At 44.0% G+C, this 22974-nt stretch overlaps 1 protein-coding gene across 1 annotated transcript in view; it reads right to left on the bottom strand.

Annotated features, from left to right (window-relative positions):
• Positions 1-12504: 12504 nt before the first annotated feature.
• NPSR1 (neuropeptide S receptor 1) overlaps positions 12505-22974 on the bottom strand; it is an 85307-nt gene continuing 74837 nt past the window's right edge. The window contains exons 8-9 of the mRNA XM_028751319.2: positions 17670-17850; positions 12505-16258 (exon numbers count right to left, since the gene is read on the bottom strand). Of these exons, the coding sequence (XP_028607152.2) occupies positions 16171-16258; positions 17670-17850 (269 nt within the window). The 3' untranslated portion in view covers positions 12505-16170. The remainder of the gene's footprint in view (positions 16259-17669; positions 17851-22974) is intronic.

Genomic DNA, 22974 nt, shown 5'->3' with positions numbered 1-22974 from the left:
GTGTAAGTGAAGCAACCTCAGCGAATCAATCCATTTCTGCTCTCAATACCGCAAGTGATTCTCGACAAAAGCGGCCACAAACACTGACCTCTAAGCAATAATTGGTGCAACATGAAATTCCTTTGAGTGAGCAGTTGCGCCAGAAATGGAGACTTCCTTTCATACTGCTCGGGGAGAGGGTCACAGTGCAGGTTATCCTTTAAATGACACATTGGAACAGCACAATGTGCTCCGCCATTGAGCAGAAAACTAATGGGCTATCTCAAGTATGTTTTGATTGTACAGATGTATCATAGTATCTGCCAAATACAGCAACAGTATTAACTCCAGTTGCTGCTGAAGAAAATTACTTTCTGAGTCAAACGTCCAGCTAGCAGGATATGACAAAGGTTCTGCTGCCTATAGCAGATATGCTGGCCACTTGGGCTTCTTATCAAAGGCTATACATTCCAAAGGTGTGGGTTTTTTTGTATAAAAATGACGATGAAGATCACGTGTTTTTCTAGAGAATTTCAGCTTGGGGAAAACCTGGGAGCTGGGGACCAAGCAGGATTGGGGCTGCACTCAGCTCGGGGATTCCTGGGTTAGACAGACCAATTGTCTGGCTGAATATAAGGCTATGATTTTTACATTGCAAGAGGTTGGACTAGATTACGCTTGGAGATAGCTCCCAACTCAACAATTCTATGATTCTACGACTGTGCTAGCCCTATTCAGGTCCAAGATTGGAAGGTGACTATTTTGCTTCCTAAAATAGATTGCAATTGCAATTTGGATTCTTCATACATTTTCTTCCCTTGAAATATAGAATCATAGAATTGTAGAGTTGAAAGGTACCTTGAGGGTCATTAAACCCAACCCCCCGTAATGCAGGAATTTCAACTAAAGCATTCATGACAGATGGCCATCCACCCTCTGCTTAAAAACCTTCAAGGAAGGGGAGTCTACAACCTCCTGAGGGAGACTGTTCCACTGTCAAACAGCTCTTACAGAAAGTTCTTCCTAATGTTTAGTTGGAATCTTCTTTCTTGTAACTTGAATCCATTGGTTTGGATCCTACTCTCCAGATCAGGAGAAAACAAGCTTGCTCCATCTTCCATGTGAAAGCCTTTCAGATATTTGAAGATCATATCAGTGTCCTCTTTTCCAAGCTAAACATACCCAAATCCCTCAATCATTTCCTCATAACGGTTGGTTTCAGACCTTTTATCATCTTGGTCGTCCTCCTCTGCACACGTTCCCGCTTGTCAATATCCATCTTAAATTGCAGTACCCAGAACTGGACACAGTAGTCCAGGGTGGTCTGACCAAGGCAGAATAGAATGGGACTATTACTTCCCTTGACTGGGGCACTGTGCTTCGGTTGACTATTAGTTCAACTAAGTACCTGGGGTGTGGGAAAGTTGAAAACCCAACCCCAAAAAATGATAATGTATCCATCAGTTCCAAAGACTTCATCATTCAGCCTGCATTTGTTTCTGAAGCTTTAGTGTCTATGTGTTTCAATTATAGCTACAAGTCTGCCAAGCGAGAAGACCATCTGTTTGAGTGGGCTCATCAGCCAGCTAAGCAGCATTGTTACCTGCTATTTGAACATATGTATATGGCAAGAAATCTAGGGCTGAAGAATAGACAGAATTAAGGTGCACAGACTTACAGCTGCTTCCCTGCAGTTAGAATAAAGAAATAGTGGCAGCTGAAGAAATGTGTTGCAGTAGAACCATTTTTCAAAATCAACAATGGTTTCTCATTTTCAGACTGTGAGGTATGCTTCAGGATAAAATTTAAAGACTGGATATCTACTGAGCATAGAATTTTTTGGAATTTGGGAGAATACTGAAGGATGCGCCCCTTACCTGCGAGGAAACATGGCCAATGGTCAGGGATGATAAGAGTTGCAGTGCAACAATATCTGGAGAGCCAGGTTCTCCATCCTTGCTGTAGATGTTCTTTGTGCCCTTTGAGCAGTCCAGCTTTGTTAACTAAACATGCACAGACCAACTGCAGAAGCTTCCACAATTGCTCTTCTCCATTAAAGAGGACGCTTGTTGCAGCTGGATTCTACATTGCAGATCCTTCATCAAGCAGGAGGGTGAACAAGATGACCTTCTAAAGTCCCTTCTGATTCTTTTTAAAAAAAATCAATTTGTTGTTATTGTTTAACAACAATAAAGAAACCCACAATTAAGTAACCACCTGTAGTATTGTTACAGATAGGTAAGCCTACAACGCAATAACAGAAAAATCATGCTTGCATAGCTGGAGACCAGAAAATCACTTCCAAAAGAAATTGGAGCAGCATTTGAATCCCTTGCCTTAGTGTAAGTAATAAATAGGAAGCAAACACTCCAATAATTTTTCTGATTATGTTTCTCCCCTTGACCCTTTACATTGTGGAGTCCATTTCTTGTCTGAAGCCGACCACCAGAGCCTCCTCTCCCAATTATTAACAGAGGGGTTCCTCAAATCTTTCCAGTGGCAAAATTTCTCCAGCCTGGTAGCTACTAGCTCTTTAAGTTTCAGTGCTTTGTGCGTCAAGGGGTTGTCAACTTCCATCTTTAAAAATAGAAGTGCCCAGGCAGGGTCAGGGAGCTCAGGTTGCAGTACAATCTAGCTTATTAAAATGAAATTTGTTCCCCGGGATTTCAGTTCCTTTTCAAAGGTTCACCATGGGTAAAGCAGTGTACCCTTAATTGAACATTCTCCGCAGCACAGATTTGACAGATTCAGATTAATGTAACTAAGTTAAATCAGAATTCAACGTCACCTGTGTATTAATTTTAGTCCTGTTCCCGAGTTTTGCAGAAATGGGCTTCACTTATCCACTCTGTGTCTGTGTACTTCTGGACATTCAGATGTGCCTCCTTTTCTCTCACTAGGTATTGAGCATTTATTAAGAGTTGATACATAGCTTTTCCATGCACTCTGGCTTCCGGTGCACCAGAAGTGGTTTAGTCATGCTGGCCACACGACCCGGAAAGCTGTATGTGAACAAAGGCCAGCTCCCTTGGCCTGAAAAGTGAGATGAGCGCTGCACCCCATAGTCGCCTTTGACTGGACCTAACCATCCTGTGGTCCTTTACCTTTTTACATGGCTGAAACAAGTACTTTCCAGTACTTTCACACACACCCCTTCAAAGAGAAGGAATGTGGGGGACTTTCAGTTCTGAGTGCGTAATGAGAGAAGAAATTCTTAGGTCTTTCCAATAAGACCAGGGCCAGGAAGCATTTTTATTATTTTTGAGTCAGGTGCACACTTGTAACACAAGTCCCCTTCCCACGCTGAAAGTCTTGTCTGTTGAAAAATTCAAGGGCTGTTTGTGGTTCTTTAGCTTCATGTACATAGTGAAGCCCTATGCACACTCACTCAGGACAGGGGAAAGTCCCACTGTGTTCAATGACCCTATAAAGGTAAAGGTAAAGGTACCCCTGCCCGTACGGGCCAGTCTTGACAGACTCTAGGGTTGTGCGCCCATCTCACTCAAGAGGCCGGGGGCCAGCGCTGTCTGGAGACACTTCCTGGTCACGTGGCCAGCGTGACATCGCTGCTCTGGTGAGCAGGAAACACCGTTTACCTTCCCGCTAGTAAGCGGTCCCTATTTATCTACTTGCACCCGGGGGTGCTTTCGAACTGCTAGGTTGGCAGGCGCTGGGACCGAACAACGGGAGCGCACCCCGCCACGGGGATTCGAACCGCCGACCTTTCGATCGGCAAGCCCTAGGCGCTGAGGCTTTTACCCACAGCGCCACCTGCGTCCCTTCAATGACCCTATAACCCCTCTGAAATATATTCTGTAGTGATTTCATGATCTTTATTGCAGCTTGTAAAACAGTGATTGAATTGCCCCCCAAACCTCAGGCTTTTATAAACATTATTTACACAATGAGTCCTGTCTGATTGGCTGATTCTGCTTCCCTCCTGGAGCCTGATTGGTCTTTTCCTGCAGGCCAATCAGTTGTTGCATTCTAGGATCCTACCTGCCTATTGTTCTAGGATCCAAGCTTAGTACCTAACACCCTTCCTGCCCAACTTTTCTGGGTTGGGTATGGAGCAAGGACTGTGATTTTTCTAAAGCTAGATTACTATGCTGAATTCTTTGCAGAAGTGGTAAAGCAGGTTGCAAAGATGTTCCTTTGGAGAAATTATATGCAACTGTCCCAGATGGGATCCCATATGCCTTGTTCCAGCATATACTGAGCTACAGGTTTAGCTTGTGCAAATAAAGAAAATATTTAGGTAACACTTGAAGCTTGCAAACTAATGTGTGGCTGAGATTTTGTCAACGAACCTTCTTCCTTTCCAGGAATCCAGAAAGATAAGCCAACACAGCATTATTATTGTTGCCACCATGATGAAATGTGTTCGCAGAGCCACCACTAATGTTTGCAAAATTCAAAGCAGAATGTTTGAATGTTTGGTTCAAAGCAGAACCAGGCATATCTGCAGGGACTTCTTTTGAATGTGTTTCCTCCCATTTTAGGAGAAACATGGCTCAACTTATGGCTAGAGGGCACCTACAGCTCTGCTAGCACCTTCTTCATTTTCAAGTGGGCAATCACCTGTCTCTGTAATGTCACACATCAATTGTCTGCTATTGTTTCATTTGCTTCTGATCACAGAAAGATGGTGATTATCCTAACCCTATCCTTCAGATCCTATATGTCCACTTCATTGCCATAGCATTCATGTGCTGCGCATCACAGCAGATTCACCTCCAGCCCTTTTCCCTCCAGATGAATGAATAATATCCAATTCTCACATTATTTTTGGGGTGGGTCTGGCATCAGCACCCAACTTCCTCAGGCAGCTGCCAGGGCCCAGGCAGTGCCCACAGTTGCTGTCAGTATTTCATTCCCATCGCAGGATCATGTGATCCTTATTTACATTCCACACTGCTGGAAGTGTGGAACGGAAACTCAGATACAGAACTTCCGTTCTTTGTGCTTTTGTTTTCTGCTCTTTGTTCTCTGCTCTCGGACAGAGAAGACGCATGTGAGAGACGCTGTTCACATTAGCCATGTTTTGTTGTTTTGATTTGCTGTAAATAAAGAAAATCGTGATGCCACATGCCTACACAGCCTCGCTTCTTGCGGAACTCTGCTAAGTGAGAATACAGCTCCACTGGATGTATGTCACAGTCTTCTCCGTACAGGAGATGTACAGAAAGTTGCCACCTGTCTTGAGGCCTTATTTTCGGAGGCTCCAGAAAGTGTGCAGATGCCATTTTAATTTCCTATGAAGCCCCGGAACAATGATACTTTGGGGGCATTTTAGGAAATTTGAATTTCAAGCTGTCCAAGTGCTCATCAAGTTGCCCCAGTGCTGTGCCCACTTCCTCTCCCCACAAGTAAGCCTGCCAGGCCTCATGGGGAGGCATTGATATAGGAAAGGGCCATCTACGGGGCACTGTGTTGAGAGCCCTCTCAAACCTGAAGCTGCACCTATGTCATTTTCTGTGCCGGACCATGACATGGATGCTAAGAATTACACATGAAGTTCTGCTTGGAGGGTAAAGGTAAAGGTACCCCCCCCTGACCGTTAGGTCCAGTCGTGGGCGACTCTGGGGTTGTGGGCTCATCTCGCTCTATAGGCCGAGGGAGCCGGCGCTTGTCTGCAGACAGCTTCCGGGTCATGTGGCCAGCATGACTAAGCTGCTTCTGGCGAACCAGAGCAGCACACAGAAACACCATTTACCTTCCCGCCAGAGTAGTACCTATTTATCTACTTGCACTTTGATGTGCTTTCAAACTGCTAGGTTGGCAGGAGCAGGGATCAAGAAACGGGAGCTCCCCCCCTCACGGGATTCGAACCGCCGACCTTATGATTGGCAAGCCCAAGAGGCTCAGTGGTTTAGACCACAGCGCCACCTGCATCCACATCATTGGAGAATAGAGCACCACAAAGCTGCTACAAAGAGTGCAAGGATTTCTGGGATAGGGTTTGATGTGGGGGCACAATTGCAGAAGCACAATTGCCTTCTGTTCATGCTCAGAGTCCATTGGATCCAAGCCTGTTAGCCCTAGTCAAATTGATATGCACATGTCTCATTTCTCATTTTGGTAACAGAGAGAGATGCACGTTTCAATGGGAGCAAAGCAATCCAGGGATTATCCAAAAGTACACAAAGGAGCGAAATGTTCATTTTATTAGTTTTGGCAGAGATGCTACAAGTGTACTGAATCACTTGGTGAAGAGTGGTGGTGAGCAAACATTAATTATTCTTAGGAGAAGACCTCATTTGAACAAAATGGCTGAAGCACCATGTGAAGATACAAATTGCATATTATTTCTTGCCTGTCTTACAACAAGAAACTTGAAAACATTGAACTCAATTACTGCTAGAGGGAAAACAGGACCTTGAGAGTATATAGCTTACTGGATAGTTGGAACCCAGAATTCTGAGGAATGACATTAATGGAAAAACTCAAACACAAGGGTAGCACACTGCGAAAAGGAATGGCAATGGACAACTTCCAAACAATTTGGAGTTGTTTTATGACATGTGCAGTTCAGTCAGGGCATAGATGTAAACCATCACTGACACCTTTGGAAAGACTATCTGAGGTAAGATCGACAAATAAATAATAGTGATTTCTGGAGCAGACACACTGGACCCGATGGATGAAAAGGGAATTTGTAACCTTGTTAAAATTTGTTGTTGGTTTTGAGTGAGTGGTTGAATGAGTAAATAATAAGAACCTCAGGGCATCTTTGCTACCTACTAAGCTTTACAGATCAGCACACAGGAACAGGGCCTTGTGAAATTGGCACCTTTATTCCCAGGAAAAACTTGCTTAGTTCATTTGTATAACAGCGCCAGAGAACTGATTTTTGGACCAGATTGGGGTTGTTATTTTTTTTAACCATTTTATGCTCTTGTGAACCACTTTTCCCAGTCACTGTTACAACAATTGTTTGTGTCAGTTCAGTGTTATGCTCTAGGTGCCCTAAAGAACAGAGAAATAGTACAGGAATCTTATAGCTTAGGTCCCATACCACTAGAGCAAATGGGGAGCAAGTCCTGATGCAGGAATAAGATGGGGTACAGAGGGGAGGGTTAGGACACATTTCACTGCCTTACTGCTACTAAGCCAAAGTCTGCGTAAAATTAAAATTAAGTCCCACTGAAATCAATTGGGATAAATTAGCTTGGCTCAAGAGCTCTAATTTAGCTGGATTTTGAATCGATCCCTTTGTCTCCTGAAGTGTTGCAGTCTGAACAGCGTACAAGTTGCGTAGTGAGGATCAGCACGTTCTGTTGTTATAAAAACCAGGATTTTATTCTGTTTTTAATACATGGCTGTTTTAATGTGAATTGTCTGGGGTTCTTCAGCTTTAAGTTAGCTTTTGCTTCTTCTCAAAACCAATGCCCTTCCAATCAAAATACTTTCAGCATTCCTGATCTGATGTTCCTTGCCATTACTTTTTACCTTGTCTATCTCCAAAGACCCTCCAGTCAATACAATTCCCTACGTTCCTCGAATATACAACATTTAAACTTCAGAAAGGTTAATTGATAAGGGAATATAGCGGAAAGGGGCAAATGCCAGAAAATAATACCAAGCCTTAATTAGAGTGAGAATAAAACAAGCTAACACTCTGCAGCTAAAACAGCTGGTGGAGACTGAAAAATTAAATTAATTGTCAAATAATTCTTCTGTTGGCTGCTGTGGAGGAAAGCAAGTGATTTATGAACACAAGCAGCAATTGGCTTCGCAAAAGCACTTTTTCTCCCGGTTCCCACAGAGCCCCTGAGCCCCAGTGCCCCAGGAGGTAGTGTGATGGCTGCCTTTTTGTTTCTTGAAAAGTAAAGGTAAAGGTAAAGGGACCCCTGACCATTAGGTCCAGTCGTGGCCGACTCTGGGGTTGCGGCACTCATCTTGCTTTACTGGCCGAGGGAGCCGGCATACAGCTTCTGGGTCATGTGGCCAGCATGACTAAGCCGCTTCTGGCAGACTAGAGCAGCACACGGAAACGCCGTTTACCTTCCCGCTGGAGCGATACCTATTTATCTACTTGCACTTTTTGGAGTGCTTTTGAACTGCTAGGTTGGCAGGAGCAGGGACCAAGCAAAGGGAGCTCACCCCGTCGTGGGGATTCGAACCGCCGACCTTCTTATCGGCAAGTCCTAGGCTCTGTGGTTTAACCCACAGCGCCCCCACGTCCCTTTCTTGAAAAGTACATGGAGCTAAAGAAGAAAACTAGAAGAGTGAGACTCCTTCCCACTTCTCATTTAGCTCTCTGTGCTTCTCAAGGCTCACCGTTACTCAGCTGGGTCTGACTTGTACCCAGATCCCTTCAAAAACCAAAATATGTTCTCTTTGCCAAACGAAAAAGTGACCAGAAGGTAAAAAGGACCCGTGGACCGTTACGTCCAGTCAAAGGCAACTATGGGGTGTGGTGCTCATCTCGCTTTACTGGCCAAAGGAGCCGGCGTTTGTCTGCAGACAGTTTTTCCGGGTCCTGTGGCCAGCATGACTAAGCCGCTTCTGGCGCAACGGAACACCAAAACCAGAGCAGCACACAGAAACGCCATTTACCTTCCCACCGGAGAGTACCTATTTATCTACTTGCACTTTTGGGCGTGCTTTTGAACTGCTAGGTTGGCAGGAGCAGGGACCGAGCAACAGGAGCTCACCCCGTCACAGGGATTCGAACCACCAACCCTATGATTGGCAAGCCCAAGAGGCTCAGTGGTTTAGACCAGAGGAGTGACAAGTGATGGTCCTCACTCAAAAATCCCAATGTGCCCAAGGCCTTAAAAAGGGCAAAAGCTTGACAACAACCCAACCAAGCAGACTTAACAATGGACAATGTGGTCTTTTCTATATGTTTAAAATGACTCCATCAATTCAAGGCATACATACACTTTTTATGAGGTGATTATACAAAATATTCGTTTGACTTCACCCCCAATGCGCCTTCCTCCATTGTCTCCTGAGACTGACGGATGACAACAAAACAGAATACCTGAATTCTGTAGATGACACAGGCGCACTCACTAAAAGTAAATATGTGATCAGACGAGAAAACACGCAAAACTGAATAATTATGAAATGCTTATTTTTGGCATAGTTTTCTAGCTACCAACTATCTACAGCTTTGGCTTGCATTTTATTAATTGATCCTCTGCTGGTCGTCGTCAAATGATGAAACGAAGCTAAAATTATACATTTGAAGGAAATGGCAAATGTTACCGGTGGTTTTAGTTTTAAATTCTGTTTAAATATATTATTGTTATATATTTGTTTGACCTACCGGTAAGTACCTTGGCCATAGTACTTTGTGGGAAGTTTTATTTTTGGAAGGCTGGATGCAGTGCCTCTATATTTGTAGCCATGTGTGACTCATGGCTTAATTTTAAATTTGCATCTAAAAAAATAGTTCCAGCAAATTTATCTGATGCTTTTACTAGTGAGTGCTTTTGCCTCGCTGCATTTATTATACCATAATAATAATAATAATAATAATAATAATAATAATAATAATAATAATAATAATAATTTTTTATTTATACCCCGCCCTCCCCATCCAAGGCCGGGCTCAGAACGGCTTACAAGCAATAATAAAAACAAGAAGAATGATTACATTCTTGAGCAAATACCGCTGTCAACCCTTCAACCTCTCTGTTTGAAGAGGGCTTTTGTAGCCCGTCTGCTTCTGAATTGCAAAATGGTTGTCAAGCACAGTTCATTCGGGAATATTTTCCATTATTTTTAAGTGTATGCAAGTTTCCAGATCAATAATATATTAGCCAGTTGTTTAAATCAATGAATAGTTGAAAGGACGACTTATGTGAGATGGACACACACATACAATAAATTACATATCCAAGTTCATACCCACATGCACAAAGGACTCATGAAGAGACTTCTTAGGTGGGGTAGATCCTCACACACTCCCATAAATTGCATCTCCAAAGTACCTACCCATATACACAAAGGGGCCTTGACCTTGGTTTGTCTAGTAAGGAGAAAAAAATGGTAGCCATCTTCCCTCCAGCATAACTTCTTATTATTGTGCCTCTTTTTTAAAATAATTTTTAAAATAAATTTTCTTTTCAATGCAAAATTACAACAAAAATTACAAACATTGGATCCAAAATGAAACTATACAAACAAGAAAGAAAAACAGAACACAAAAGAAAGAAAAACAAAAGCACTCATCTACAAATAAAACCGTATCTTCATTCTAATCTAGTCATTACATACATATACACATATTGACTTCCTTCCTTTGTTCTAAGACCTCGGGAATTTTACTCTTTCTAAATTGTTGTGTCTAATGTAGATTACTTCTATCTTTATACTTTTTACACCATTTTTCTTTTTCTTTAACCCTGCAAAGCATCATTCATTACATACCGATAGGCTTACTCCAGAACAATGTAAATTTTGTGGATATATAAATCTGGCAAGACCGACAGCATTCATAAGGGGACAATCGGACCAGAAATTATTAAAAGAATGGGGATGTGCTAAAGAGTATATGAAAAAACATTGTCCTGGAAACATTATTGTGCCTCTCATTGCGCCGCCAATGAGGCAACATGAGGCAATTGCCTCAGGTGGCAGGAACTGCAGGGGCAGAAGATCACAATGCCAACTTTTATTCCCCCTCTTGTTCCTGACGTAGATCTTCACTCATTCACCTCAGGTGCCCAAATGTCTTAGGTGGCCCTGATCTCAATGCCTTTCTCCCCATGTAGGCTGATATTCAGGAAAGGAGCTCTTTACCCTCTCCCTCCACTTCTCATCATGTCGTGGCCTCCCAAGATTTGATTTCCCTTCCATTGTGTCCCTCAGCATTGTCCTTTGGGCACCGTCTGAAGACATATTTATTCATTCAGGCCTTTATATGGTATGCTGGTTTGACATCAACTGATAGGAAGTGCCTACAGAGGGTGATGAATACAGCACAAGATATTATGGGCTGTCCCGTGAATCTGCTGGACGAAGTAGCGGAAGAACGTTGCCTCAGGAGAGTGAGGAAAATTCTCAGGGATGATTCCCACCCTGGCCGGCACTTTCTTGATCTCCTGCCCTCGGGCAGAAGGTATAGAAGCATGATTAGTCACACCAACAGGGTAAAGAACAGCTTCTGTCCGTGGGCTGTTAGGCTGCTGAATGAAAAGATAACAACAGGGCAACTGACTTAAACATGGATCTGGAAGACCCAGATAAAATGGGAGCGGGGAGTGCAGCTGCCACATGGGGGGGGGGCAATATTGTGTGTACGGTGACTAGATCCTCAGGGTCCCTTGCAACTCTACAGTTGTAGGATTCTCTGATTCTCTGACTGCAAGTATCATAAATCGTGATGGTTTATGATACTTACAGTGTTGGTCCAGTATATCTGAAGGAGTGTCTCCACCTCCATCATTCTGCCCAGACACTGAGGTCCAGCACCAAGGGCCTTCTGGTGGTTCTCTTACTGTAAGAAGCCAAGTCACAGGGAACCAGGCAGAGGGCCTTCTCGGCAGTGGCACCCGCCCTGTGGAACGCCCTCCCACCAGATGTCAAAGAGAAAAACAACTACCAGACTTTTAGAAGACATCTGAAGGCAGCCCTGTTTAGGGAAGCTTTTAATGTTTGATGCATTACTGTATTTTAATATTTTGTTGGAAGCCGCCCAGAGTGGCTGGGGAAGCCCAGCCAGATGGGTGGGGTATAAATAATAAATTGTTGTTGTTGTTGTTGTTGCTGCTGTTGGCACATTGCTATTGGACACCGTGGCATAATAGGTTTTATTTTTAATTTTTTTGGGTAAGATTTTATGTATTGTTGTATACCACCCAGATGAAGAGCGGCCTAGAGATATAATGATGATGATTGTACCAGCTGTATATTTATTCTGTGGTGTGTGTGGGGGTTTTTTACATCATAAATTGGTATATTTATCTTTGAAGGGAACTTCTTTGTGACGTTAAGTGAATGATCATACCTCTGTTGGAGTAAAACAATACTTCTCTTCCAACTTCAATGTCAGGTCAGTTCCTTCAAGTGCCAACTTGAGGGATTAAGCTAGTAAGTACTGTTTGTTTTTAGGGACGCGGGTGGCGCTGTGGGTAAAAGCCTCAGCGCCTAGGGCTTGCCGATCGAAAGGTCAGCGGTTCGAATCCCCGCGGCGGGGTGCGCTCCCGTTGCTCAGTCCCAGCGCCTGCCAACCTAGCAGTTCGAAAGCACCCCCGGGGCAAGTAGATAAATAGGGACCGCTTACTGGCGGGAAGGTAAACGGCGTTTCCGTGTGCTGCGCTGGCTTGCCAGATGCAGCTTTGTCACGCTGGCCACGTGACCCGGAAGTGTCTGCGGACAGCGCTGGCCCCTGGCCTCTAGAGTGAGATGAGCGCACAACCCTAGACTCTGTCAAGACTGGCCCGTACGGGCAGGGGTACCTTTACCTTACTGTTTGTTTTACAGCCCTTGACCCTAGTAAAATTAATAGACATGATGGAGGTCAATAATTAATAAGACTGCATACGATTTATTTTGCAGAGAACGTGATGACTGGAAAAGTTAATTTTATTTTAAATTAAAAGGCATTACAGACCATTTCAACAAGTCTCACTTTGCACAGGAAAGCAAGTCTTACAGCAGGAGAAACAAAAAGCAGATTGAAAATATATATACAGCCAATTTCAAAACAAGTGAAGGTATAAACTCTCAAAATACTGGGATGGACTTTATGATTAAATGAAATAAAAATAACTTGCCTTGAAAATGAAGGGGGAAATGAATAAAGGGATCTGTTTTTATTTTAGGAAAGGGGATTACCTCCCTCTGGGAGGGAATTTCTGTCAGTGTCACCATGGCAACCATAAAGCACAAGACCTGCATGCACTTGAATTGTGAACAGACGCTTCAGCCAAGGCAGGAACACAATTTTGTAAACAGAAGCCAAGATGAAAGGGGCACCAGTGTGCATTACAATTTGTAACACCTGAGGCCATATACATATATTAGCCCAGCACTTCAATGGGAAGACTATTGGGTCATATCATGTTTCCACCCATTGTTTTTAAAATACAGTCATACCTCAGGTTACAGACGCTTCAGGTTGCGTTTTTTCGGGTTACGGACCGCCAAAAGCCAGAAGTACTGGAACGGGTTACTTCCGGGTTTCAGTGGTCGCGCATGCGCAGAAGTCCTAAATCGCGATTTGCGCATGCGCAGAAGCGCCGAATCGCAACCCGTGCATGCACAGACGAACGCTGTAGCGATTTTTGCAAACAAATCCTTAAAGACGGAGCTCCCAGACAAAGTGCAGTTTAGCAATATCAGGCCCAAACTTTTCTCCTGCAGTGCTGCCACTTTTCCTGCTTCCTCCCATTAGCTTGCCAACTTAAAAGCGAAGGCAAACAGGAGCTTTTTGGGATTAGCCAGAGTTGTTGAACTTTTTTTTGTGGAGCCAGAGTTGTTGAGCCTTCTTTTGTGCGGTGCCTCCAAGGAGTCTGCCTGCTGCCCTACAGCTGAGGGGAAGGCAGCGGGAACATTTTGGCAGCGGGAAACCTGTGCGCGCCAAAACCACAGTGTCTCTCACAGACATGGAGTGCCGCACAGGTTTTTGTCACCTCCCTCAGAGGTGACACCCGGGGCGGACCGCCCCCATCTTGCTCTGCCCCTGCATGTTGGCATGTCACTATAGGGCAGGAGTAAATAATTTGTGGCTTTCTTAGGTCAAACGTCGCCCAGCAGCCATGAATTGTGGCTTGACAAGCTCCTGCCCTGTTTACAGTAGCAGTCAGTCAGTAAGGCTGGCAGGTCAAATGAACTTTAGGTGGGCCACCAGCGATGGCTGCACCCAGCAGTTGGGTCACAAGTGGTACAGTCCTGTATTAGAGGGTGCATTTTGAAGGCACTGGCTCTCCTTAGCTAGCCTTCCCACTTCAAGTGGCTGCTCTGGATACCTAATTGCCAACCAGGGTTCTAGGCTCTGCCATGTCATGCCGTTTAGTTGATGCCTTGATGACTTCTCTTTAAGCTGTCTACCAGCTCCATCTGCTATGCCAGCCGAGACCCTCCCTGCCTACAGACTGTCTCGCCAGAGTGGTGCATGCTCTAGTTATCTCCCGCTTGGACTACTGCAATGTGCTCTACGTGGGGCTACCTTTGAAGGTGACCCGGAAACTACAATTAATCCAGAATGCGGCAGCTAGACTTGTGACTGGGAGTGGCCGCCGAGACCACATAACATTGGTCCTGAAAGACCTACATTGGCTCCCAGTACGTTTCCGGGAACAATTCAAAGTGTTGGTGCTGACCTTTAAAGCCCTAAACGGCCTCGGCCCAGTAGACCTGAAGGAGCGTCTCCACCCCCATCGTTCTGGCCGGACACTGAAGTCCAGCTCCGAGGGCCGTCTGGCAGTTCCCTCACTGTGAGATGTGAGGTTAAAGGGAACCAGGCAGAGGGCCTTCTCGGTGGTGGTGCCTGCCCTGTGGAGACCATCCCACCAGATGTCAATGAAATCTGACTTTTAGAAGACATCTGAAGGCAGCCCTGTTTAGGGAAGCTTTTAATATTTGATGAATTATTGTATTTTAATATTTTGCTGGAAGCCGCCCAGAGTGGCTGGGGAAACCCAGCCAGATGGGCAGGGTATAAATAATATTTATTTATTTATTTATTTATTTATTTATTTATTTATTTATTTATTTATTATTATTATTATTATTATTATTATTATTATTATTAGGCTCCATCTCAAAGCAACTGTCTGGATGTATAACTGATTCCTTTGTTACTCATTTGTGTTGGATTATACCTTTCTGCTGAAGTCAGGAATTGCAACAAATCCCATTTTTTTTCTGTGCCTGCCAAGGGAGGGGCATGGCTAAATTTAAATGCCATGTCCTTGCTGGGCTGAGGGGCTAGCAATTTGTGACTTGCCTTGATTGCTTTGGTTCTCTTCCTGAGGGCTAACTCTAGATGAATCTTCATCCTCCACCACCTGTGACCCACTTTACTGTAATGGGGAGAAGATCCGCAGCCTTCCCGATTTTGGAAGCTTTCTGGTGATCCGAGCAGCAGATCAGCAGATCAGATTCATTTATTTGTCATCAGACCACCGCAAGAAACAAAAGTTTGACAATAGGAAAGTAACACCAATAGAAGTTAACCCAGACTCAAAGAAAACCAAAACCAAACTTCAAATCTCGAATTTCCTGGGCAGAGTACAGGCCCTTCATTTAACAAATAATAAAATAAAAGATTAAGATGAAAGGAATTTAAACAAATCTGAATAGAATTATGCAAAACCTAAATGAAGAGGAGCAAGAAGCAAACTGAATCCCCCAGACAAGAGACACATCATTCTCTCTTCTCACAGGTTACCTCTGGGTATAGGATGGTATATAAATTCAATAAATAATAAAAATAAATGTTACAACAGATGGAAAATGTGCAATCTTCACAGTGACATATTTCTCTTCTTCACTCAGTAGGTAAACCATAGACTCACAACTTTCCCATCACTGTGTAAAAATTGTTCCAGATGTTGTTCTCTCAGCGCGTTATACAATGGGCAGGATTTTCTGGCGAAGCATATATAGGAACACAGGAAGCATGCTTTATATGGTGTCAGTCCCTTGGTCTATCTAGTTCCATATTGTCAACACTGACTGGCAGTGGGTCTCCAAGGGTTTCAGAGAGGGAACAATCTCATCCCAACCAAGAGATGCTGGGGGTTGAATCTGAGTCCTTTTTCCTGTAAAACAGATGTGCTCCCACTGAGCCACAGCAACCCCCCAAATAGGGCAGCAGGGATAAAGTATCTTGATGTGCGCTGGGAATGCTCTTTTCTCGGAAAGGAGAGAAAAGGCTATTCCTGCTCTTCAGCCATCAAAGGGTCTTGATGATTTAGGTGACAGTACTGTGTAAAAACGAGCTGTGTGGTACCATGTAGAAAGGTGGCACCACCTTTTCCAAGATAAAATATTCCCATATGGAGAAAAGCCATTTACAGTACACTGAAACATACTGCTCAGTGAATGCACCTTTGAAAAGCAAGGACTGACTGCAAATGTGGAACAAACCATGGCAGTTCTGTTTGGCCACCAGGGTGTACAAGGAATGGTTTTTGCTCCTCATTCCTCTCTCCTTAAATAATAGATTTCTGAACAAGGATGAGACTTCCATTTCACCCCTCAGACTCAACGTGGCCTTTATCAACGCTAAATATATTCCGGCTTGGATACCGCCTGCATCTCTTGCCCTTCTGTTCTTTCTCTGAAAGTCCCCAAATTTCCTGATTTTCTTCGCCTAGAGAACAAAGTAATAATAATAATGATTGAAAAATTGAAATGAATTCACAGTATAAGGGTGGTGCATACGCGCTCCTTTTTTATTTGCTAATTTATATGTCTAGACTGGGGGTGGCTAACCCTGGTCTAAGGGCCTAATCCTCTCCCGCTTGCTAATATTTTGGCCCCCCAGTGACAGTGGTGTCCAAAAGAGAGAGTAAACATAGCACTGTGTGAGTGTGGGGAGGTTTAAACCACGCCACCCAACTTAGCAGCTGCTCTCGCCCCCTTGTATTCTATAGTATGTCACTGATGCAATGATTGCAATGAATCTAATGTAAAAAGAGAGTCAGGTTTAGGAGAGGATGAATTCAAACATGAATAAGAATTCATTCCCAGGAGGTCCCAGAAGGGATGCCTCCTGAATGGCTACAGCATGGGCCACGTGTACGGCATATGAGCCAAGTAGTTTTAAAGAAAGTCCAACAGAGGTCTAAACATGCCAATATCAAATACCTGTGTTAAAGCAATGCCATGAGCAAAATTACAGAAGGGGTGTTGGAGGAATTGGACTTGGAGGAAGGGGTTAATTTTCTTCACGAGCACAGATCACCCCATGTATGAGACAAGATAACAGGTGCAAGGCCTGTCAAACCAGTTGCTATGGCAACAGCCCAGTGCCACCCATATAAGTGATTGAGGTAAGTCAGCTCAGGATGCCGGGGTCTTGTGCTGTGTGTTGAGAAGTGAGTCAGAGTCGGTGTTACATCTTGAATTGCTGAAGCCTCAGAAATACTTTGTACTTGTGTATATACATATCTGCAAAGCCTACAAGCTGTATGTATATATCAATGTCTGGAAATGTATTACTGAAGCCTTATCTTCTGCAGCAGTGAACTATTTTGGACCTTAACCTGCCTCTGTGTGTGACGGGAACTGAGGGCAACTTCTGCTATGGGGGTATCTCACAACACTGTAAACTGGACCATCCATCCATCATTCCACTTTATTAGGTGTTCTCTGTAATGTTTTCCCAATTTTAATACATCAGTGTGTCTGGAGGGGCACTCTTGCACTCTTGCACAGAGAAAACAGGACATTTGTGGTATGGAAAGTTGCAGGATTCTAGCAGGAAATTGTAGGCAACATACTAATTGGAAATGAAGCAGTATGTCTGCCCTGAGGCTTTTGCAGCTGCAAACAGTATTGAAAGCAAGATCACCTTTAACTTCCCTAATACCATTATGAGCACAAATCATAAATGCAGAATAAGAAGGACTTCAGGACGGGGTAGCTGTATCTTCTAAAGTCTTCTCTTATAGTCCTATTACTCACCTGGTGAGCGCAATGTGTAACCAGGCAATTATTTGGTAGCATTTTTTGCCCATATAAATCCCATTAAGGGGTGGGGGACCCAAGAAGTCTAATACCTGAAAGCATCACAAAGGGTGTTGCTGAAAACACAGTATATGATGGGATTGATGGCACTGTTTAAAGATGGCAAATTCTGAATAATCACTGCGGCATAGAAGCGTTCTTTGGTTTCCGGGAGGACGCTGAAGTTGTCCAGAATGTCAAAGAGAAAGTAAGGACTCCAGCAGAGTACAAAAGCTGCAAGAAATCAAGGAAATGGTTTGAAAAGTGGTCCGTTTTAATGGGGAAAGTAGCACTAGGAGATCTGGGCAAAATTGGCTTGTCTACTCTCACAAGTGTTCTGTTTTTCTCACTAAAAAAAGGGAATTGCTTTGAAATCTGGTAAACTTTTGCATGCCGGTTCTGTGTAGAACCAACCTGTTGAGTTCCTGCAACACCTGCTGAAATCCCATCTATTAAAGTGCAGGAGCCTCATCTGTCCTGGGTCAATGGGATTCAGATGCAAATGTACAAAGCTTTTAAAAAAATAAAAATGTAACAACTTATTTTAATGGCTGGCCATCATTAAATACTGAAAGGACTTTGCTTTCTAAGCTGCGAACCTCAAAGGTATTCCTACATCTGCCTCTGGCTTTCAAAGAAGGGAACTAAGTGTTTCTCTTTCCATAATCCTTTTGTTGCAAGTTCCCTGAGGTTCATCGGCAAAGGATCAAGCATACTGGCACAGACTTATTTGCACATCCCATCTGCAAAGAAGAAAATGTGTGGCACACCCTCCTCCTGTTATATCAGTTTGCCTGTCCCTCTGGACTAATCCAGACAAACAAAACACTGAGCGACAGCAATATAATCACATTAAACACAGATGTGTAGCCAATTAAATCATTATCAAATGCCAATGAGCGCTTTCTCCTGCGTCCCCTTGCATTAACAGCCAGCCTAATTGAATCAATATAAATTCCAGCACCTAAGCTGGGGATTCTTCAGTTTTGCATTTGATAGCATCTCCAGAAAATGCATATTTAAGTTTGAATAAGAAAAAAGGAAGCCTAATCGCTTGGCTGATGGAGGTCACTCCTTCTGTATGCTTGCAGACAGGCAGATTAAAAAAAGAAAAGCTTATAATGGAAATCAAAGAGCCTAATGTTTGCAGCATATAGTTTGCATAAAAAAACCTCTGAGGTTCAATACTTTGCATCTCAAGGCAGGGCTGGGAAAGACTCCTCAAGAACTCAATGGCAGATTCACACCGTAAAGTTAAAGCACATTCAATGCACATTTAAAGCACATGGCATCCTCCAAAGTATACTGGGAATTGTAATCTAAACGGCCTCAGCCCAGTATACCTGAAGGAGCGTCTCCACCCCTATTGTTCAGCCCAGACATTGAGGTCCACCTCCAAGGGCCTTCTGGAGATTTCAGGGAACCAGGCAGAGGGCCTTTTCAGTAGTGGCGCCCGCCCTGTGGAGTGCCCTCCCACCAGATGTCAAGGAAATAAACAACTATCTGACTTTTAGAAGACATCTGAAGGTAGTCCTGTTTAGGGAAGTTTTTAATATTTGAAGTTTTATCATGTTTTAAATATTCTTGTGGGAGCCACCCAGAATGGCCGGGGAAACCACAGAACTCCACTTCCAAGCACACTTAACAAACTACAATCCTCAGGATTCTTTAGGGCTCGGTTCCCAAACTTGGGTCTCCGGCTGTTGTTGAACTACGACTCCCATCATCCCTGACCACTTGTCCTGCTAGCTAGGGATGATGGCAGTTGTGATCCAATAACAAACGGGGACCCAAGTTTGGGAAACCCTGGGGGAAGCCATGTGCTGATCTGCTCCCAGGGTGTCTTGGAAAGTTAGGGCAAATATTGAGCTAGATCTTAACCATGGGTGCCCAGATGTTGCTAGACTACAACTCCCATCATTCCTAGCGAGCAAGACCAGTGGTCAGGGCTGATGGGAGTTGCAGTTCAGCAATATCTGGGGACCCAAGGTTGAGAAAGGCTGATTTAGATGGACCAGCAACCTGACTTAGTACAAGACAAGAGTGGCGAATCAATGACCCTTTAAAAGTTGCCACACTCCAACTCCAAGTAGTTCTGGGTTGCCCTGGGCAAGATAAAGCAACTAACAAATGTAAGAAAGAAAAATAATAGATAATAAACAGGGGTGATGGAAGTCGTGGTCTAGCAATATCTGGCGGCATAAAGGATCCCACCCACCTTTCTAGGTCTCTATCCTGGCGCTTTTCATGAGCTATTGCTTCTTTGAAATTGTGTGGGGCTGCTTCTTTAAAGCAACTGTTAAAATCAGTTTTTTCTTTACTGCTGTTGTTGTTTGATTTTGAGATAACTTGCTTTGGTTGCTTTTGTGAATTTGTGTAACCCACTGAAAGGGGAAGCAGGAAAGTTTGAAATAATTCAATAACGGGTATGAAGCACAGGGATATACCAAGAATGGCAAAAAATACTTGGCAAAAAATCAAAAAATCTATTTTGTTGCTATATAGGTGGTTCTAAAGCTTGTAGGCCTTCTTAAACGAGCAATGCAAACAAATAGAGGAAAACAACAGAATGAGAAGAACCAGAGATCTGTTCAAGAAAATTGGAGATATGAAAGGAACATTTCGTACAAAGATTACCATAATAAAGGACAAAAGTGGTAAGGACCTAACAGAAGCAGAAGACATCAAGAAGAGGTGGCAAGAATACACAGAAGAATTATACCAGAAAGATATGGATGTCTCGTACACCCCAGGTAGTGTGGTTGCTGACCTTAAGCCAGACATCCTGGAGAGTGAAGTCAAATGGGCCTTAGAAAGCACTGCAAATAACAAGGCCAATGGAAGTGATGGTATTCCAGCTGAACTATTTAAAATTTTAAAAGATGATGCTGTTAAGGTGCTACACTCAATATGCCAGCAAATTTGGGAAACTCAGCAGTGGCCAGAAGATTGGAGAAGATCAGTCTACATCCCAGTCCCAAAGAAGGGTAGTGCCAAAGAATGCTCCAACTACCGCACAATTGCACTCATTTCACACGCTAGCAAGGTTATGCTTAAAATTCTACAAGGAAGGCTTAAGCAGTATGTGGATCGAGAACTCCCAGAAGTGCAAGCTGGATTTAGAAGAGGCAGAGGAACCAGAGACCAAATTGCAAACATGCGCTGGATTATGGAGAAAGCTAGAGAGTTCCAGAAAGACATCTACTTCTGCTTCATTGACTATGCAAAAGCCTTTGACTGTGTCGACCACAGCAAACTATGGCAAGTTCTTAAAGAAATGGGAGTGCCTGATCACCTCATCTGTCTCCTGAGAAATCTCTATGTGGGACAAGAAGCTACAGTTAGAACTGGATATGGAACAACTGATTGGTTCAAAATTGGGAAAGGAGTACGACAAGGCTGTATTTTGTCTCCCTGCTTATTTAATTTATATGCAGAATACATCATGCGAAAGGCTGGGCTGGATGAATCCCAAGCTGGAATTAAGATTGCCGGAAGAAATATCAACAACCTCAGATATGCAGATGACACAACCTTGATGGCAGAAAGTGAGGAGGAATTAAAGAACCTTTTAATGAGGGTGAAAGAGGAGAGCGCAAAATATGGTCTGAAGCTCAACATCAAAAAAACGAAGATCATGGCCACTGGTCCCATCACCTCCTGGCAAATAGAAGGGGAAGAAATGGAGGCAGTGAGAGATTTTACTTTCTTGGGCTCCATGATCACTGCAGATGGTGACAGCAGCCACGAACTTAAAAGACGCCTCCTTCTTGGGAGAAGGGCAATGACAGGCCTAGACAGCATCTTGAGAAGTAGAGACGTCACCTTGCCAACAAAGGCCCGTATAGTTAAAGCCATGGTTTTCCCAGTAGTGATGTATGGAAGTGAGAGCTGGACCATCAAGAAGGCTGATCGCCGAAGAATTGATGCTTTTGAATTATGGTGCTGGAGAAGACTCTTGAGAATCCCATGGACTGCAAGAAGATCAAACGCATCCATTCTTAAGGAAATACTTTGGCCACCTCATGAGAAGAGAAGACTCCCTGGAGAAGACCCTGATGCTGGGAAAGATGGAGGGCACAAGGAGAAGGGGGCGACAGAGGACGAGATGGTTGGATAGTGTTTTCGAGGTTACCAGCATGAGTCTGACCAAACTGCGGGAAGTAGTGGAGGACAGAGGTGCCTGGCGTGCTCTGGTCCATGGGGTCACGAAGAGTCGGACACGACTAAACGACTAAACAACAACAACAACAACAACAAAGCTTGTAGAGATTTCAGGGACTTGGAAAAGCACGGGGGGAAATGACCCTACTCTACGGAGAAATAAGCACTCATTTAATATTTCATGGGGGTGGGAGGGAGGGAGGCAGAACAGAGTAGGTAGAACAGGACTTGACTGTGTTGATAATAAAGGCAATCTGTGACTGTGTTGCCATGGAGGAAGGCTTTAATTGCCGTAGAAGCAATCTCAGCCATATCCGCTGGGTGAGTCAATCTTTACTGCAGCACACCAGACTAAACAAAACAGAATCCAAAATGCTACTTCAACCTATCTCAGAAAAGGGTCAGCGGCAATGATTGCATCTTTGCAACTTTCACATTTCTGTCTTGTCACAATTTAAGTGGAGAAGGACCCCTGCACAGAAGATATGAAACCAGTAGATATACAGTGGTACCTCAGGTTAAGTACTTAATTCATTCCGAAGGTCTGTACTTTAGCTAATGGGGCCTCCTCCTGCTGCTGCGCCGCCAGAGCACGATTTCTGTTCTCATCCTGAAGCAAAGTTCTTAACCTGAAGCACTATTTCTGGGTTAGCGGAGTCTGTAACCTGAAGCGTATGTAACCTGAAGCGTATGTAACCCAAGGTACCACTGTAGTAGTCAAAGAGAGATCATCAGGGGGTATGGGCTGGGTGTCTATCAATATGCGGATGATACCCAGCTCTACCTCTCTTTCAAATCAAAACCAGTGAAGGCGGTGAAGGTCCTGTATGAGTGTCTGGAGGCAGTTGGAGGGTGGATGGCGGCTAACAGATTGAGGTTGAATCCTGACAAGACAGAAGTACTGTTTTGGGGGGACAGGAGATGGGCAGGTGTGGAGGACTCCCTGGTCCTGAATGGGGTAACTGTGCCCCTGAAGGTGCGCAGCCTGGGAGTCATTTTGGACTCACAGCTGTCCATGGAGGTGCAGGTTAATTCTGTGTCCAGGGCAGCTGTTTACCAGCTCCATCTGGTACGCAGGCAGAGACCCTACCTGCCCGTGGGCTGTCTCGCCAGAGTGGTGCATGCTCTAGTTATCTCCCGCTTGGACTACTGCAATGCGCTCTACATGGGACTACCTTTGAAGGTGACTCGGAA

Source organism: Podarcis muralis, chromosome 12 (genome assembly GCF_964188315.1).
Source record: "Podarcis muralis chromosome 12, rPodMur119.hap1.1, whole genome shotgun sequence".
Taxonomy (NCBI): domain Eukaryota; kingdom Metazoa; phylum Chordata; class Lepidosauria; order Squamata; family Lacertidae; genus Podarcis; species Podarcis muralis.
This window is presented reverse-complemented; position numbering and strand designations above follow the sequence as displayed.